The sequence below is a fragment of the Acanthopagrus latus genome, chromosome 22, assembly GCF_904848185.1.
Source record: "Acanthopagrus latus isolate v.2019 chromosome 22, fAcaLat1.1, whole genome shotgun sequence".
In the NCBI taxonomy this organism is placed as follows: domain Eukaryota; kingdom Metazoa; phylum Chordata; class Actinopteri; order Spariformes; family Sparidae; genus Acanthopagrus; species Acanthopagrus latus.
The window spans coordinates 5247470-5267376 of NC_051060.1; the positions used below are offsets into that span (position 1 = coordinate 5247470).

General features: G+C 44.4%; 2 protein-coding genes across 5 annotated transcripts in view; both read left to right on the forward strand.

Moving 5' to 3' along the window:
- Window positions 1-10073, forward strand: part of LOC119012857 (filamin-A-interacting protein 1) — a 44381-nt gene extending 34308 nt beyond the window's left edge. For 3 of the 4 annotated variants that reach the window (XM_037087043.1, XM_037087045.1, XM_037087042.1), the window contains 2 exons: window positions 4697-7463; window positions 9437-10073. In XM_037087043.1, coding sequence (XP_036942938.1) covers window positions 4697-7463; window positions 9437-9637 — 2968 coding nt within the window. In that variant the 3' untranslated portion in view covers window positions 9638-10073. Of the gene's footprint in view, window positions 1-4696; window positions 7464-7560; window positions 7632-9436 lie in introns of all 4 variants that reach the window. The other variant, XM_037087046.1, reaches the window with a different exon arrangement.
- A 3763-nt stretch (window positions 10074-13836) lies between these two features.
- On the forward strand, window positions 13837-19395 carry LOC119012567 (cell cycle control protein 50A-like). The gene is made up of 7 exons (XM_037086523.1): window positions 13837-14343; window positions 15116-15235; window positions 15329-15436; window positions 16538-16625; window positions 16714-16860; window positions 17332-17538; window positions 18025-19395. The coding sequence occupies exons 1-7, from the start codon at window positions 14098-14100 to the stop codon at window positions 18216-18218; spliced, it is 1110 nt and encodes a 369-aa protein (XP_036942418.1). The 5' UTR covers window positions 13837-14097; the 3' UTR covers window positions 18219-19395.
- The last annotated feature ends 512 nt before the right edge of the window (window positions 19396-19907 follow it).

Consider the following 19907-nt stretch of genomic DNA (forward strand, 5'->3'; position numbering starts at 1 on the left):
GATTGTGATGTCGGTCAGTCAGTCTTTTTGTCCATTTTGGTCAGGCCAGATCACTTTAATTACTTTATGACATACATGGGTTTCCTGCTAAATTAATGACATTCCCACCTGTCTCAGTTGTATTCTAATTTTCACACGATTTAGCAAAAGGTAGATTGGCACTTTTGAAAATAACATGCTGATGTAAATGTTCACTGAAGTCTTAGTATCTTAGCATGCTAATTTAGGCTAATTTGCTCTCATTGATGGGTCCTAAGACCCGGATACTGGACCCAAAGATCGCACCATCTACTCCAGTGAGAACTGCTCATCTGTTGACCGGACCAGAAAAGCTTTATAATGTCCCGGTTCATTTCCTGGTTTCCTGACCCACTGAAGATGCGCAATGCAGTAGTGTTTCTTTCGCTGGCTCCGCTTGAGTTTCCAGTTGTGCAGTTGGAGGTGTCACGTCAACAATTTTACGGACATCTCTTTTATTATGGTGCTCTATAGGGAAAACAGTTTTGGTGCTTCAGGGGAAATTTGGTCTGTAATACTGTGAGTGACCACCAGGTGAAACTGGAAGCTGAGCGGCCCAGGTTTTATTGCTGCATCCATGTAAGCACTAAAAAAAGTAATGACAGCAGAGCGTGACGGGATTGTCATTAGTTTTGCAGATATCCCACACAAGTATGACCAGAAGATGACATGATGGTGCTGCTAGATGAAACACTTTAAACCTGTAATGTGCGTCCAAAATGTTGTGGCAACCAGTCCAGTGGTTGTTGAGATATTGAGTCTGAAGTCGACCAAAAAGTGGTGGTTTGTTTTCCTAACTGTGGGCTTTTCTTATTTATTTTATCCTGTTTCCTACAATCAACAGTGGGAGGGTAACTCTCCCAAGATTAACATAGAGAAAGCTTTATAAATGAGAGTTAAACTTCCCCGCAAAAGCTACATTATTTAATGGACTGAAGATGTTCTCCTGTGAATGAGTGCTTTTCAGTTTCTACGACACGTCGTCATTTATTTCTATATCTGAATTTTAAAAACCAGCCAGCCGTGTCACTGGGAAATAACGAAAGATAACTTCAGAGGCTTTATCCAGCGAGAGTTAAAACGTGGATTTCAGTCGACACCACATTTACAGGATTACAGGCAGCCAACATGAGCACAAGTATGTGAGCCACAGCAGTGAATGTAAAGTGCCCACACATCCGGGTTATATCCATGTGTACCATGTCCGTGCAGTAATGGAGAGCAGTGTGGAGTCTGCAGCTGTAAGCTCTTTGCACTGCTCACATTTGGCTCATTTAGCAGCCGCTGTGATGCTAACCACAGGCCTCCTCTGCTGTCTGAAGCTATGATCTCACACACATACAATCCAGCCGCTATGGAGGATTTATATCCACATCTTCTCCCTTTGCACGATACAGGGGGATTATAATGAGAAAGGCCGTGCGAGGCTGCCATTGTCCTCTCCAAAACAAAACAAAAAAAAAACCTCTCGCTTTGCATTGTCGCCTTGTTTCTATGGGAACACCGCGGGCTGCGAGACGGACAGGAGACAGTTAGGTTGAAGTGGAGCAACATTTTAGGAGAAGAGGGGTAAAAAAAAAAAAGTGCATTTAAAGTGGCTTCATGTGTTATGTCACCTGCTGCCTGGTCGTCCCAGAACAGGGGAGAAATAAGAAGGAAGAAGCTGTTGAAAGCCCCCCCTGTGGTTTGGACCCCTCCTCCTCAGTGTCCAAACAAGGGCAGGGCCTCTTCGGCCATATATGGAGGAGTGGATGACATCACCAGCCAGCGGAGCACAACTTTCACCTTTTTTTTTTTTCATTGTGCGCTGATGACATGTTTGGAATGTGATGGCTAATTCCCTGCGGAGTCGAGCCCCTCCTTCCCTCCCTCTCTGACCCTGAGTCTCAGCAGCAGCAGCAGCAGCAGCAGCAGCAGCAGCAGCGGCTTGGCTCCTGCTCCACTTTAAAAAAAAAAAAAAAACCCTGTCAGATATGGATCAACCTGCCCTGCATCCCAACCGGTTGGTAAGTTGAGCGGAGTGGAGTTTCGAGGGAGTACGTTCTGAGCTGAAGTGTGGGACTTGTTTTCTGACTCAAACTTAAAGGACACTTGTTGTGCAGCGCTGGGACCTGGTCGTGTGTTGGGACTGAGCTTGACCCACATGCAGGAGAAACCGCAGCAGACTCCCTCTCACAGACTCCCACAGAGATTAGTTAAACATCAACAGGACGTTTAACTGTGGCAGGTTGATTTCTCAGGACTGTGTTGGCAGCCCTGCAGTGGCTCACACCGTTACTCTGCCGCAGGAGTTTGGTCGGCTGATGCAAGTTTAAATCTGAAGCTTCTCACTTAAGCGGGTACGGCAGTAAGCGGTCTGAAAAAGTGGATTTGCTTTTTGGATGTGGCACGGCTGCTTGTAAAGTCAGCGGAAAGCATGAGAATGGATCAGATTAGTGGCAATGTAAATGGTTGAAGTCGAGTGAAAAATGTACATTCATAAACTCACAGAGAAGAGAGGAAAAAAAGAGACTAGAGTAAATAACATACCTGAGATCAGATGTTCAGATCAGATCAGCATGAGGCGGAATTTGCTTGTCCTTTAAAAGACTAACTTAACACTTCTCAAAAATCTTGTTTTTGCTGACCTCTGGTGGTTTAACTTGACATCACTGTTGGGTGTGAGCCGCAGTTCTGATACGGATCACGGATACAGATGGTTAATGTTTATCCCTTTTATGCCGAACACGTTCGTGTCATTACATTTCTGTGCTCCAGCCAAGTGATCCGGCACACTATAAACAAAAACTTTGAAAACTTGAAACGAGATCGTCCCTACAGAGCGATTCATTTCCACAGCTCTCTTCTCTCAGGGCCCTTTTTGTGGCTCAGGAAATTAAAAAATGCATATTTGGAGCTCCTGTCATTTTTCATGACAGGACGGTTGTTGCGGGACCCTGCGCAGCCTCGTTTTTCGACATTTCAAAACGGACTGGTCGCCGCCCCACCAAATACCCGTGTGTGTGATGACACTGCAGGTGAACCGTCCCCCAAACCATTCTGATCTTTGAATCGGGACATTTTTTGAAACTTTCCGAAACTGACAATCTGACATACGCACTTTCTCGGTGCAGTGATTCACCAGGTGTATGGAGGCAGGAATGTAGTCAGCATTTGAATTTCACTCTCAAGCTCTCTTTCTTCATTCTACAGCACTTCTTGACTACTCCCATCACTTTTCATGTACAACTAGGGCAGCAACATGATTCTTTAGAGGAGCGACTGACTGAAAGTGTCGGACGTTCCCCACATTTGTATGATTCAATAATTCCCATACTCTGTCTGTAAGATTTTTGCTTTTCCTGAAAGTGTGCCGATTTGATACAGAAACACATTCTAGATGTTCAGTTTTTGTCCAAGCCTACACAATACAGACTTGTTTTATCACTTCTGATCGGTGTTTTCTCTTTATTTCCTAATTTATAGGATATATGCAACATTAGATCAACATTAGATCAGCAGTTTTACATTTGACAGCCTTCAACTTTTGACCATCATAAAGCCCACTGACAGCCACATAAATGAAATTCTGTCAGTACTTTCAAACCACTAAAGCCCAAAAGCTCCCAACTCAACACGTCTGCGTATTAGTGCAGTTCCTGACCTGCAGCCATAATTCTTCCCTTTGCTGAACTCTAGACAGGACAGGATAAGCCCCGTCAGAGAGAATTACTCGAGTTCAAGCCCTTATCTGCCTCTTCTCTTTTATTCCCTTTGTTCCCTCGCTTATCCCTGCTGCTGCCTTTTATTCTGCTTGCCTGCCTCCACATCCAGGATCAGGTGGTTAAAGTTCTCATTCTGAGGCTGGTCTGACTGCCTGAGAGATGTGCATCTTTTAAGGTTACCCGAGGTTAGGTTACCACGCACTGTCAGCCGGAGTCATGGGAGGACACAGACATGCTTTGAAATAACTGACCGCTTATTTTCTGGGTCCAGGTCTTCGTGTTTGCATTTCCAAACATCCTGGTGTTAAAATGAAGTCAGGATTGGTGTAATCTACATGGATCAGTGATGCTGATTTGTGTGTGTGATTTGGTGGTGGATATTTCAGTTACAACTCTAAAGTTAATTGATATTCATTTTTTTAATGCACAAATTAAATATTCTTGATGAGCTAATAATACATCTTTAAAAAAGGAATCTAAGAAAAAAAGAGGAAACTTTGCTGTTATAAACAACCTTTGTGGACATTCAAGAACAGATTTCCAAGTTTACAAGATGCACTCAAATGCATCATGAAGTCCCTGTCGGTGTCCGCTCCCTTTACCGTACAAATCGATGGAGCTTTCAGAGTTTAAGAAGTGCACCTTTCAGGCAAGTCTCACCACCCTGCAGTGATCTTGGCTGTGCCCCCAAGCAGTTATTTCAGGCTAACATAAAAACTACAGAGTCGCCGTTCAAATCTTATTTAAAAAATGCTTAAAAGGGTATTTTGATAGGTTACATTTACATTGCGCAGGTGTACGGTGACACAGACTTCTGACGTGATGCTGTGACCTCATTCCACCAGCACACCTGAGCAAATATCAGTTGTGTGCTGTAAAGCCTATATTAAAAGGTCATTATCGGATCATTCAATGCTATCCTATTCTGTCAAAAACTAATTTTTTTAATTGTATCTCTTCTGTTTGTTTCGCAGACTCAAAAGGCTGTTGGAGCAGGAAAAGGCCTACCAGGCTCGTAAGGACAAGGACCACAGCAGGAGGCTGGAGAAGGTCAGAGCGGAGCTGGTGAAGCTGAAGTCCTTTGCCCTGATGTTGGTAGATGAGCGGCAGCTGCATATCGAGCAGATCGACCAGCAGAGCCAGAAGGTCCAGGACCTGACTCAGAAGCTGCAGGAGAAAGAGCAGCGCTTGGCGGTGGTCAGCGACGCAGCCAAGGAGGACGACCAGAGGGTCCTGAAGCTGGAGGCCGAGCTGGAGCATAAAGCAGCAAAGTTCGCACAGGAACACGAGGAGATGACTGCCAAGCTCGCCAGTGAAGAGTCCCAGAGCCGACAGCTCAGACTGAGGCTGTCTGGACTGGCACAAAGGATTGAAGAGCTGGAGGAGAGCAACAAGGTCCTGCGCAAATCAGAGGAAGATCTGCAGGAACTGAGGGAGAAGATCAGCAAAGGGGACTGCGGGAATTCATCTCTCATGGCCGAGCTAGAGAACCTGCGGAAGAGAGTGCTGGAGATGGAGGGCAAGGACGAGGAGATAACGAAGACAGAGACTCAGTGCAAGGAGCTGAAGAAGAAGCTGCAGGATGAGGAGAACCACAGCAAGGAGCTGAGGTTTGAGGTGAGCAAACTGCAGAAGAGGATGGTTGAGATGGAAAAACTAGAGGGGGCCTTCAACCGGAGCAAGACGGAGTGCTCCCAGCTTCATATAAACCTGGAGAAAGAGAAACGCGTTGTGAAGGATCTGGCCGGCGAGCTGGAGACGGTGAAAACGAAGATGAAAGAGCTAGAGAGCTCAGAGTCGAAGTTCGAGAAGGCGGAAATGGTCCTCAATGACGATCTGATGAAGCTGAAGTCCTTCACGGTTATACTGGTGGATGAAAGAAAAAACATGGCGGAGAAACTTAAACAGGAAGAACAGAAAAGCGAGGATTTAAGTAAGATGTTCAAAGCCGAGCAGGGCAAAGTCACGGAGGTCACGGAGAAGCTGATCGAGGAGAGCAAAAAACTCCTCAAGTTCAAATCGGAAATGGAATTCAAAGTGACGACTCTCACCAAGGAGAAAGATGAGTTGAAAACTCAGCTTGCAAGTAAAGAGGAAAAGTGTCAGGAGCTGAATACCAAGCTGAGCAGCATGAAAATACGAATGGAAGGGCTTGAGGAGACAGAGAAGGAAATGCAGAGAAAGTGGGCCAACAAGGATATTAGCAGAAATCCAGATGAGGACAACAAAATAAAAGATCTCACGCTAGAAATCGAAAGACTGAAGAGCAGGCTCAAACAACTTGAGGTGGTAGAGGGAGACTTAATGAAAACAGAGGATGAGTATGATCTGCTGGAGAAGAAATTCAGGACGGAGCAGGACAAAGCTAACGCTCTCTCTAAGCAGCTGGAAGACATGAAAAGTCAGATCGCGAGAAACAAGGCCATTGAGAAAGGCGAGGTCGCGTGTCCGGAGGCTGAGCTCAGAATTCGCTGCAAGATGGAGGAGGCCAAAACCAGAGAGCTGCAGGTGGACGTTCATGCCCTGAAGGAGAAAATCCACGAACTGATGAACAAGGAGGACCAGCTCTCCCAGCTGCAGGTGGATTATTCGGTACTCCAGCAGAGGTTCATGGAAGAGGAGGAGAAAAAGAAGAGCATGAGCCACGAAGTTGCAAACCTCACCAGGGAGCTGGAAGCCACCAAGAGATACAGCCGTGCCTTGAGGCCGAGCATGAACGGCAGCAGGATGGTTAATGTCCCAGTTGCCTCCACGGCAGTGCAGACTGATGCAATGGCAAGTGAGCCAGCCGAGGACGACACGGCGGCAGGCTTTATCCAGAAATCAGTGCTTGAGGAGAACCACTTGATGAGCAACCTCAGACAACAGGGACTGAAAAAGCCCGCGGTTCTCGAGCGATACCCGCCGGCGTCGGCAGAATTTGGGGCGGGAAAATCCTGGATACCCTGGATGAAGAAGAAGGATGCCATCACTCTCACTCAGACGACCCCTGAAAAGACCAACGGGGCGTCGTTGCTCCATCCGCCTGAGATGACCATGTCCCCGAAGCCAGGACAGCCACTCCGCATCCGAGTGACCCCGGATCCCGGGAACAGCACCGCCACCTTGGAGATCACCAGCCCCCGAGCCGAGGATTTCTTCTCCAGCACCACTATCATCCCAACACTCGGCCTCCAGAAACCTCGCATCACAATCGTCCCAAAGCCCACAACCGTGAGCTCCAAGGGCAAACCCTGTGATCCCGATCGAGCCAAATCTCCGGTCAAGATCACCGCCATCTCCAGGGCCAAGAGTCCAGAGAAGACTAACGGCTGCAGCTCCGACAGCCTTCAGTCGCCGGTGTCCATCATCACTGTCAGCACCACTCCTGTGGCTGAGGCGTGTGCTTCGCCTGAACCGCACAACATCGCCACAGGCCGCACAGTGATCAAGATGACCCCAGAGAAGCAACCCGGGATCGCGTCTTACAGGAAATACAACGGCAAGAGCAACATCATCACAACAGAGGACAACAAGATCCACATCCACCTGGGCTCGCAGTTTAAAAGGCCCTCCGAGGGCTGCAGTGGCCCGGTGATGACGCTCGGCCTCGGCCCAGAAAGCAGCAAGGAAATGCCAACGGGGACGGTGCTCCGCTCCCCGCGAATGCCGTCGACAGGAAAGGCGACTCTGGGCAAAATGACCAGCAGCATAACGATCACACCCGTCACCTCTGCATCGTCCAGGCCGACACAGTCAGTGGTGAGCGCTCTGGAGATTTCTAACACCCTCTGTCTTTAGTTCGTTCTGCGTACGTTGAATAGAATATCTGAATCGTGTCTGATCTTTTACATTGCAGTTGCTTCTGAAATGTTTCAAAATGAAAACAGGTGGTGTGTGCTCCCTAGATCTGTCTAGCCCTCTCTCCAGGTATAAAACAGTGGATTTATAAACACACGCTCTCACTGGTATGAACTAACACCGGAATGACCTGACATGCTTCAGATTCCACATCACAGAGAGGCCTTTTGAAGGCTCCTGTATGGACAGACACACATTTACCAACTTAGAAATTCACCCCTTTTTAACCGAACACGGGCAACAAGTGCTGAATTTGTATTTGAAAGTTGAATGTATATAAAAGAAGCCTCAAACTTTAATATTACCCAACATGTGAATGGCATGTGAAAGTAAGCTTTGATTTGATGATTTTCAGGTCACCAAATCATAAGTTTCCAGCCCTGATCCAGGACCATCAGTAACTTGGACATTTCAGAGTACAGGCTAATCAGATTTGCTTCACAAATCACATCTTAAAGACTCTCAACGTTGCTGTGGTATCGACGCAGGCGTCAGTCACTACGTATGCTGGTGGCACGGCTTTCCAACAAGGACACACGAGAATTGGCGCTCTATACTCTTGCCTTTCAAACAAACGCGTTGTCAAATCGAGGGGGGGGTAGATCTTCTCCGTTGCACCAGACAAATTCTGCTACTTGCAGCGTGGATTCTGCTTGGCTGTTATACACGCCTCTGGATTTAACATCGTTCTTGTGTGCTGCATTGCAGGTGATGCAAAAGACTCTTAAAAATCTAAAATCAATCAAGACACATTCTGGATTAGCCAAAATACTGGAATATTTTTAGCAACTTGTAAGCTGGGAAAAGGATGAAGCTTAGGGGTCTGATGGTTCTCTTACAAAAAATAGGTTCTGGGTTCAAGCCTTTTATAAGGGAGGTTTCAGAATATGCTAGCCTGGGAACCAGCAAAATCTGTTGGCTTAAGTTTCTGATGCCACGTTAGCTAGCTCGATGCCACGTCACATGTTTTTTTGGTTGGTTGGTTGTAGGTCTATCCAATTGGGTCCGGAGACATTTACAATTGCCAACTTGGTTTCTTTCTGTCTTGCTTTCTCGTCTGCAAAGTGAAGCTAATGCTTAAGTGTCTTAAACTTACATTCTTTCTAATAGCCAGCAGGGGGCGAGACCACTAGTTTAAATAGAAGTCTGACTGTACGTAAGCTTATGCGTTACAATGACCCTAATTCTCACTTGATTAATTACCTCAGAGAACAATTTATGAGTGAGTTTATGGTCTCAATCTCTAGTTTCAAGTCATCGTCAACACAACATGATATTCTTTTTTTGTCCCATTTAGAGCAAAATAGATAATAAAGCAGGGTATGCCATGTGATTGGCGAGTCGTTACCACAGTGTTTCCTCAAATTCTCAGTTGGATCCAATCAGGACATCCTATAAAGCACCATCATCTTGCTTGTAACTGGCTCCAAAAAAAACAAAAAAACAAAACAAGATCGCGATGCCAAACTTGAGGCTCTACACCCTCGTCCACAAACCACTGGCTGTTGTCACATGTTGGTTTGCAGTTGTGCAGCATTTGTGGTTTTACATGTTTTTTATTAACTTAAATCAAAGAGTGACGAGAGCAAGTCGTGCACCTGCCTGGCACCGTTTTTTCCCATCTTGAAAGTTGCCAAGATGACTGCCTGCCGTCACGTTGGTTCGTACGTTCAACACTCTTCCTTGTAACAAAGTTTGTGAGACACATAAACAGATGTCTGAGTCACGTTTGATCCTGGAAGAGGGCTAACCGCAACCATGCTTGCTGGGGAGCTCACTTGTCAACACATTTAACAAAAGAACAACTCTGTGTTTTTGCGTTCCTATGATTCAAATCTTCTCTGCATGTTGTTTTGTTGTTTTTTTTTTTCCAGCCCAGTTCGGATGTGCAGTCAGCTCGGAGCGCGGCCACGCGGATCCCTATGTCAAAAGGTATGAAACCGTGCAGCAAGGCAGTTCTGGGCGTGTCGACGGTGACGAGGTTAGAGTCGCGGGCCGAGAGCCAGTCGATGAAAATCGAGCTGAGGAAGTCAACGATTTGTGCCTCTGCCTCCACAGTGGGGGGCAAGAACTGAGGGCTAGATATGTATGCTGCCATGGCAACGTTTCAGTGATTGAGTTTGTGGCCAAATCTGCTGCCAAATATTAGATACAGGCCTCATCAGCACATGAACAAGTGGGACTCTGTGTGTGATGTCGCCTCTTACAACAGCTCTGCTTTTCATCGAGACCTTCGGATTTGTTTTGCAATATGTACGTTATTTTGATTTTCCACCGTCATGATGCAGGTCTTTGCATGCCCCCCTTTTGCATTTCATTGATTAACTTCATCTCAGTGATATTTGGCAGTATCTGTCGACTTCCTCTCATCATTTACATTTCCCATAGCATGTGTTCATTGCACCGCCCGCTTCTGGAGGTTTCCAGCCACTGGGGCACTGTGAATTGTTTGTGACAGTATGAGTTATCATCGTTTGTGACAGGCACAAAAATAAAAGCTATTTATCTCTGCTTCGTAGCATTCATTTTTTCCATGGTGTGCGTGAGCTTTGTGTGACTATTAATCAATGCTGCTAAACAGCCATGAAAACTAATTTTCAGACCTTGGATATGCTTCATGATGATTCCATGGCATGTTCAAATGTTATAGTACACATGTTGACATAGTGAAAGATATTTAAACTCAAAACAAAGTGTACAGTGTCCAGCATTGGGTTTTTTACATAGAGCTTAAATTCATCTTGTTATCTGGACTTCAGGTAGTGACAGCAACAAAGGTTTTTAGTTTTTTGTTTTCGTGATTATCCAGAGAAGAAGTTTTTGGTTAAACTTTAGTTATAAAGCACATTTAGATCAACCATGCTGCCCAAAAAGCTAATGGTGCAAGATCAAAACAGCACAGACAAAAAGAAAAAAAAAGGTAGATTTAAGAATTACAACAAGAAAACGATCAATAACAATATTGATAAAATGTTAAAATGTGAAAGGAGAGATATTGTGGATATTGTGCTTTTTCCCCCTCTCCTTCAGTGTTTTATAGGGTCTTGAAAGTTAAAAGGTCCACTCCAACAGAAGCTCCTCTCTCCCACAGAAAGCACTGCTCCTGAACTGCCCCGTCAGTAACCCCGCCCCCCCTTTAATTATGTGACTTGTTGACATCAAAGTACATCACCATGTCACATATTATGTATGTTTTACAAGCTTTGTTGTTGTCAGTGGTGCTGGGTCAGGCGTGCTTGAGCTGACCAATCAGAGCAGACTGGAGAATCAAGAGGGAGGTCTTGAAGAGACAGCTGCTAAAAACAGAGTGATTCAGACAGAGGGGGAATACACAGCTGCTTGTGGGTAATATACACACTGTATAGCTGCAGCGTCCCTGATTTGGTGCCAACTGGAGACCTTTGTTGCATCTTCCGTCTCTGCATATTTTGTCTGCATCTGCACTGCATGTAGGATGTCCAAACAAAGGGAAAAAATACTGATAAATGCAAAATAATAAATAAATCACGGATGCCGACATCTTAAACCCTGGACAGATAAAACCAAAAACAATCAGCATGGATGGACGGTTATTACATGTAAATACCTAATGAAACCAACAGGCAAAAAACATTGATTCAAAGAGTTTGCACTTCAGCCGCAGATGTGATTTGATTTGATGTTTTGGACATTTTGGACAACGTCCATGCGTGCAAATAAAATGTAGGACATGCGAGAACAAGGGAGATCAGTCAGTTTACAAAAACTGCACGACAATGTCAAATATCCGTGGCCACATTCCATGTTTCTGTATATCATAATTGATCTTTTCAGCACTGCACAGCAGACCCAGTTAGCATCTGGCACCCTCTGACGGACCAGTGCAAAACTACAGAAATGACTAAGGATTATGTTAACATCAGGAAGAGACTGATATTGGAACCTGACATCTCTAAGCGTGCGCTCCAAGCCTAACACTTCCTCTACAGCTTCTCTCGCCACAGCCTCTGTTCAAAAACAGATCAATAAAGCGCAGGTAATCTGCAGGCTTTCGTGTTCTTTCTAGAAGGAAACCTGGGACCAAAACAAAGGATTTCATCCCCACAAACTCTGCTGGCTTAATTAGCTTCTAATAATCAAACAGCCCAGGAGGATGAGCGAGCTGGAGATAATGCTGCTGTGGGCGAACGAGGGAGAGAGAGAGAGTGGGTACTAAACAATGCAGTGAGGATGGAGAGCTGGAAGAAAACAGGAGGGTAAACATGTAGAGGGTGAAAACACTGACTCACAACCTCACAACACGCTGAGTGTGTCTGTTTCAGCTGCAGCGTGTTGGACATGACTCCCCCCCCCCCCCCCCCACAGAGATTTAGGTGGATCAAATGTTCTCCCTGGGAAAAACATCAGAGGCTGAGCAGGATTATTAAAATCACATCTGAGCGTTATCTTCTTGTCTGCAGTCGTGCCATTCCCGTCTGACTCTGAGAAACACTGGCTGGAAAAAAAAATGGTGCAGGACGAGGACGTTAAACTCTCCTGCAGTGGGGCGTCTATATCAGGATATGAAACTGTAGGGCTGCTGACGGTGATGATTCTTGTCGTTGTCGAGTCGTCTGAGGATTAGCTCTGCAATTACCTAATCCATCATTAAGTCCGCAGGGTCCTGAAAAACGGCAATGGCAACCTGTCAACTGGCAGGAATAAAATATCGGCACTTTACATATTTTCTATCTATATATCTAGTATGTTTTTAGCGAGAAGTAGCTGGTATAAGCATGTATTTTAAGCCAAACCATGATGTTTTCCTAACCCTAACCAAGTGATTTTTGCGCCTAAACCTAACCAGACCAGTGCTAAATTAGTCTTCAGGCAGCTGTTTAATAGGGAGAAAATCAATCTGACCAAATGGAGACTTTAAAGTGGCTTTCTACGACATGTGTTTGCTGTAATTTTCCACCACAGGCCTGCTGATGGATATCATCTCAGGAAGCGGCCGCTGCTGAGCTGAGAACGCCGATGACATGGGAAAAAATCGGAAAGGTGTCTGATGGCGGACACTCCTGGTTAAAGCTCCGGGTTAACGACAACACAATTACAGCCAATTACAGCTCCTCTTTAGATCTTGTTCATGAGACGTGATAAGATACAACCGCGGCTGCAGTTTTGAAATGAAGAGCTATATCCAGATGGAATGTTATCTGTGCGCTATGCAGTTTGGAATACAGGCGTAATCTGAAATGTAGGATTTATCAGTGTGTTCAGGTGAAAATGTCAACCGCTGTCTAAGGTTCCCTTCAAGCGGGGAAAACAAAAAGGCTGCAGCTTAGAGCAATTTAAAGGTATCTGTATGGTGAATTTTGAAAGGAAATTGCGTTATTCTGGCATGAAATTTGAGCCTGTGCTTTGTTTAAATTTGATCCTGGAAAGACAGTATGGAGAGGAAAACAGGTTTTAAACAGGTGTATTTGAAAGTTGCTGAATGCACAGTGTAAGGTAAGAATCAGTGTCATGTTGGTTTAAAGTGTATTTGATGCTATAATAAACATAAGAATACGTCATATGGGTCGTCTAATAACATACACATACAATGCCTGTGAGTTTTCTGTTGTGTTTCCCTCTATAATGTGGTTTTCAAATTCACATGATGCCATCTTTAAGTCTGTGTGATTATCCGTCACGCAGACTTGATGATGTGCGATGAACGACCTCTTCCTGGCGACGGAAGCGGGCACCGTATAAACGATGACCACATGTACTTTGACTGTCCAACACTGGATCTGTCTGATAAAAAAACAAAAAAAAAACAAAACACTGACAATAAAGACTACTTTAGCATGTTTATGTGAATCAGTGTCTTCTTTGTTTCTTTTTTGGATTTCAGTGCTTTTTTGTTGTTGTTTATTCCAGAGATTTTATTCAATGACTCCATCCATTTACTCAAAATCAATGCCAAAATGTCTTACTTTTATTAATATTTTCATTAAAAAAAAATCATCTGCCATCACTGGGTAAAAAGAATCCTAAAATGCTTGCTATAATTCTTTTTAGAAATAATAAAAATAATTACTCTTTGACAGACAACCTTCTTAATTGTTTCTAATAGCAAGCTGAAAGTTGGACACTCCAGTGAAATAATGCATCATAAAAGTATTGTGGAACTGATCAATAATAGAGATGTATTAGAACGAAGTTTATCACATATAAACATGCAGTAGTAGTTATCTCCGACGGTATTTGAAGGCAGCAGCAGCAGCCAATGTACAGTATCCGTGGTAACTACATTAGTGACGTCATCGCGCGTTACGTCTATTTACGGTCACCTTGTTTGTAAACTTCCTGAGGGAGCAGCCTATGCTAGCGTTCTAGCTAGCCATATGCTCGTTTAGGTAATGGATAAAACCACCAAAAATAAATGACTGCACAACAGAAGTGATAAGTCGTCATATGTGAGCGACCCAGCGGGGCCTTAAATCCCGGTCTGTTACCAAGTTAGTGGCCGCGCGGAGCTAACTGTGCCTGGTGGCTAACGCTAACAACTTTGCAGTGTCGACCAGCGATGCTAGGAGCGATGATGGCGTCTAGTTACAACGAGGATGGACACATCACCGTGTCCGGGCCTGGCGGCGGGACGCTGCGGAGCAAGAAGCCCGAGAACACTGCGTTTAAGCAGCAGAGGCTGCCCGCCTGGCAGCCCATCCTCACCGCGGGCACCGTGCTCCCTGCCTTCTTCATCATCGGACTCATATTCATCCCTATCGGCATCGGCCTCTATGTAACGTCCAACAACATCAAGGAGTTCGAGGTAACGGAGCGTTACACGACAGGGGACAGTGTGACATCTGGATGCAATGCTACGTTTTCTGTGTAACGGCACCGCAAAACAATAGCGTAATATTACCTGTGGAGCTGGCGCGTGTAATCAGACCAATCACGCCAAACTCCACTCAAAAACTGTGAACTTTAGTTTAACGTGTCTTGCCGGAAATATCCAACGTCAGTTGGACATGATCTGAAACGTTAGTACCCACCGTTGAATTCGGCAACAATTTTAAAGAGGATCAGCTTTTGTTTATCTAATTCATATTGTTTTGCTATTCATTTTTCTCCAAAATATGTGACTAACGTGTGAAGCATGTTAAGCTGTTACAGACGTTGAACGCTATAAAAGCAAATAGTGTATGGCTGGTCAGAGATTTATAGAAAACACCACGTATAGGAGCACTAAAATGGGCGGTTTTCAAATGGAGTTTGGCGTGGTGCTCTGTGACGGTCCGTAACAGTTCATTGGGATTTGGAATTTATGCTGCACTGTTGCCAATAATACATCAGAGCTTTGACCAAGTGTCCCATCTCATTAATGGCCTCTGGCAGCATTGCCCATTTTATTGCTATGTGTATTTTACCCTGGGCTCGTTGTTATTGTTAATCAAAATGTTGTGGTTTGCACGCGTGTTTTTCTTGTTTTCAGCTGCTTGTCTTCCTTGTGTGTCTTTATTTTGTCTGTTTCACTACAAGCACATTGTAGCGACTGTTTGGAAAAGTGTTATGCAGAAAGTTTTCTTGCCTGCTTGCAGATCGATTATACAGGAGAGGACGTGTCCAGTCCCTGCTTCAACTGCTCCCAGAACTTCAGCTGGAACAGCACGAGGCCGTGCACCTGCGTGATACCTTTCTACCTGGAGCAGCCGTACGAAGTGAGAAAACCTCGATAAAACTTTACTCTCCATAAGTATTCACACAGCTGTTGTTGGACAATTTGTCTTTCGCACTTTTGTTGTAATTAACAGAGCAGCGTCTTCATGTACTACGGCCTCTCCAACTTCTACCAAAATCACCGTCGCTATGTCAAGTCGAGAGATGACAGCCAGCTGAATGGAGACATGGAGTCCCTCTTGGTAAGTTAAGCAAGACTCTTCAGTGACACATGACGGAGGTCACACGGTGCCGTTGAAATTGCATCATCACACTGTCAAAGCTGTATTAGTTACACTTCAGTCCATACAGCACAGTGTTGCTAACCAGTCTGTGAGTCCGATTCTGTTCATTCAAAGGTTGCATAAGGCACTAAATGGACAATAGATTTAATGTAAGTGAGCCCACTGTCTCTGTCTGGAGTCTGAACATTCGCTCAGTGCTGGTTGGAAGACATTCACCTTAATTCAGTCAGAGTGAATCTGATGCATCATATTAAATTAACTAATGCATCCTCCCTCCTCTTTAAATCTTTGGTCTGTTGCAGAGTAGCCCTCTTCTGCACGTTTTAACTCTCCCATTTCTAATGCAACCGTACACATAAAGAAACACGCCAACATGACTGATTCTTCACAAACCTGTTATGAACATTTTTGTACAGTGGCCTGCATGTTGGAGCATTTAAAGGGACAGTTCACCCCCAAAACGGATACATCTTTTTCCCTGCACCAGTGGCATTATTTGTCAGTCTAGATTGCTAGATTGTTTTGGTGTGAGTTGCAGAGTTTTGGAGATAGCAGCTGTAGCAATGTGTCCCTTCTCTCCAATGTGATGGAACAAGATGGCAGTCAGCCTCATTTAAAAAGAAAAAAAAAAAACTCAACACCACTCTCTCTTTACTGGTTACTCAAGATAATCCAGTTTCACAGCACAGAGGGAAGCATGCATCTACTCACAGACCAGAGGCTAGTTAACTAACCTAGGTAAATTTAAACAAGGAGGACGCTTTTAAACATAAATCCCACACTTAGAGGCAAAAGTCTCTCGGCCATGAGTGCTTCTTCTGCACAATGATATGTTTGTGTTTGTATCTTGACTTCTTCAAATGTATTTTTTTGGTGCTCTGACTTCAACATACTTAGTGCCATGAAATTCAAGAAAAGGCGGACATCTCTGCGGCCGATATCTCCAAAACTCAACAGCTCTCGCCAAACCAATCTAGATGGATAAATAGCAAAAAGGAATAGCTTTAAATGCAGCCAGCATGTGATGATATATGTCGCTGGTCCTCTTCTCGTCCACAGAAACCCAGTAAGGAGTGTGAGCCATACGCTATGAATGAAAACAAGCCAATTGCACCTTGTGGGGCCATCGCCAACAGCATGTTCAATGGTGAGCCACTTTCTTCCCCTGCTGACCTGACACAAATGTTATTTAAATCATTACTCCTATCAACAGTCTTTCCTTTTTTTTTTGGCAGACACATTTGAGCTGTTTTACAACGATCCCAACGGCACAAAGGCTCAGATTCCACTGTCGAACACAGGCATCGCCTGGTGGACCGACAAGCACGTGAAGTTCAGGAACCCTGGACTGAACAACCCGAACCTCACAGCTGCGTTCCAAGGTATCAGCAGAAGCAGCTTTTTTGTGTACTTGCCTTTGGGGTCATCAACCCTTCAGCCTAACATGGAAGCCAATGTTGTTTCATCGCTCATCAATATGTTGGAGCCGATACATTGATTTAGCAGCACAAAAGAAAGTCTGAGAAACATGCATCAGGATTTTGCTCAATCACATCTGAGATTTTAGCGTAGGGCTTCCAATTTTAAATGTAGTACTTGTGGTCAATAAAGAATGTTCGGTACAACTGGACTGGACCAAAACGGAAGAAAAACAAAGAGACATTTTGACGTTGTGTGAAGAAAACTAATGAGGAAACACTGTGAACACGCTATTTAAATTAAAGTTTAATCATACTGCATATATCACATTACAGCAGCTTTTACCTGTCAGCATATTTATCAGCTGACCTTGAGTCAGCTCATGGACTCATCAGATTTTGCCTTCATCGCTGCCGTTTTGTTCTCTGATTCAGGCACAACGAAGCCGGTGAACTGGCGGCGGCCCGTCTACGAGCTGGACTCTTCTCCGGATAACAACGGCTTCATCAACGAGGACTTCATCGTGTGGATGAGAACCGCCGCCCTACCGACCTTCCGCAAACTCTACCGCATCATCAATAAGACCAGCAACATGGTTCCCACTCTGCCCAGAGGAAACTACACGCTGGAGGTCGTCTACAGTATCCTTTGTGTGAAACTCAGAACATAATACGGTATTTAAAGAGCAAGGAGGACTTTAGTTTTGTTTTTGGAGTCTGATCCCAGTTCGACATTTCTCATTCTCATTTATAAGCTTGAGTCTTATTAAATTTTACACAGCAGACAAAGAAATGTCGACAAAGGCTTTATGCTATAAAACACCAATATTAATCTGGACTAAATGAACATTTTAACATAGTCTACTTCCTCTGTTCTGTTACTACAGCTCAATACTAACGATATGGAAGCATACGCCAAAAGCCAAAACACGACATCTGTCTAGTGAATTAAATCAGACACGAAAAGTGAATTTAGTTCTGAGAATATAAATTTTAGGGGGGGAATGTAGAGAAGTACAATTTGATCAACTTTCTCCATTTCAGAGTTGTATATTTGGAACTCAGTGGGGTTGTTAGATAGGAACACGGACCTGTGTCCCGGTACCATCCTCAACCACATAAACCCAGATTATCCCGTCCGGAGCTTCGATGGCAGGAAGAGGATGATCCTGAGCACCATCTCCTGGATGGGAGGCAAGAACCCATTCCTGGGCATCGCCTACATCACCGTGGGCTCCGTCTGCTTCTTCCTTGGCGTCGTCCTGCTCATCATCCACCACAAGTGTGGCAACCGCAGCAACAGCGCTGACATATCTAACTGAGGCAGCAGCCGCCCTCCAGCTCACCTCTGCTGCACACAACAGCAATCCTACGACGCATCTGTCGACGCTCATCCAGAGGCCAAATATGTCATAATTGCATCAACTTCTTCAGCAGTCAAACATGGGTTCAGAACTGCCTGATGGTGGCTGATTACTTGCCAAAATTACTATAAGAATAGCCAAAAAAAATTTCAGCCACAGTCAGCGTCTAACAGCTTTTTAACAGATTTTCTTCCTGGTAACATGAGGAGGGTGTCAGACCGATGTGTCACATGATCAACTAAAATCCAAAATGTAGTCAGAGTTCCTGTTAAGGTCTGGAAAATTACATGAGATTCAATAAAACAGTCTGCCAGGATGAGTCTGGAAAATGTGGGTGGCCTTCCAGACCCTGATGGGATCTTTTAAACTTAAAGCTGGTGCACTTCAGGTGAGCTGGAGCGCTGTTGCCTCGAGTCCCGAGTTGCATGCTGGTTAGCAGAGATGTTAATGTGATTTCTCGAGCTGCCCGAGCGGCTCGTCTTTGTGCCTCGTTTCGTCTGTGACATCAACTCACCGTCAGACTAAAATCAGCTTTTACCGAGTCATTGCACTTCAAGACTTGCCGAGCAAGTTCCACGTCAGAGGGAACACAAAATGTTTGGGAGTTCGGGAGCTGTACTGTTACATGTTTCATTTGTACTTATTTAATTTTGAGTTTTAAGAGTTTGCATTGGAGAGGCACTATTTGCACGTTGGATCTCAGGGGTTTTGAGTCTGAAGGGTTAGCGGTGAGTGTGTAAATTTGATCCATGATATACGTCGACACCGTGTTGTAGCTTCGTACATTGTCGTTTACATGCTAATAACTAACACAGCATGATAGAACAGTAACACAGTCCAATTCAATACATGTGATTAAATGTTTGTGTTTGCCAACATTTACCATACTTAGAGTGAATCTAACACATACGAGTTTACACGCATATCCTGCCATTTTCTTTAGCAGCCCAGATGAAAAAGAGCATACCGCTGCATGATGAAATGTGATGACTACAAACGAATTTTATTTTAATACATTTCATCAAGATACATTGTTAACTGCATTTTTGAGTATCACTACATTTGACTATTTTTACACTCCATCTGTGTTGTATTGCTGCTTGAAAAAAATAATAAATTTGTCACTGAATTCAAAGAGTGTTTTATTGTTACAACGCTTTGCTAAAGTCTCTCTGTGTGTCAGTGTTCAGCAGCAGTCCTTCAGCATGTTAAAGAACCGATGACGTAACAGTTTAGATTCACAGGCAGACGACGACACACCATAACGCCAGCATGAAAATAAGCACTTAAAGACAGTGCAGAAGTCATGAAAAGCCATGAACAGGAAGCAGCAGGACATTAGTTTGATAATACAGCAACAGCAGAGTGAAAGACACAACTAAAAGTGGTCATGACAGTTTTTAGATATAACGTGCTCCATGGTGGCAAAGCCCGGTTGCGTAGGATCTTCAAACGTTATTTGTATAGCAACTTTCAAACTAACCAAACCCAATACAAAGTGCTTTTTATATGCAATTGATAAACTGGACTGGTTCAGCGTGTGATGTTTTGTTTTTGTTTTTAAATAATTTATTTTATTTCTTTATTATTTTCAAGTTCTGACCATCTCATGTTCCACACTCCAGTCCAGTAGGTGGCGGTAAAGGC

Excerpts from the sequence above, each read along its gene's own strand:
- LOC119012567 (XM_037086523.1), top strand. The coding sequence starts at position 14,098 with ATGCTAGGAGCGATGATGGCGTCTAGTTACAACGAGGATGGACACATC. Across the intron at positions 15,236-15,328 it reads ACCTGGAGCAGCCGTACGAA|AGCAGCGTCTTCATGTACTA; the intron begins GTGAGAAAACCT and ends TGTAATTAACAG. Across the intron at positions 15,437-16,537 it reads GAGACATGGAGTCCCTCTTG|AAACCCAGTAAGGAGTGTGA; the intron begins GTAAGTTAAGCA and ends TCTCGTCCACAG.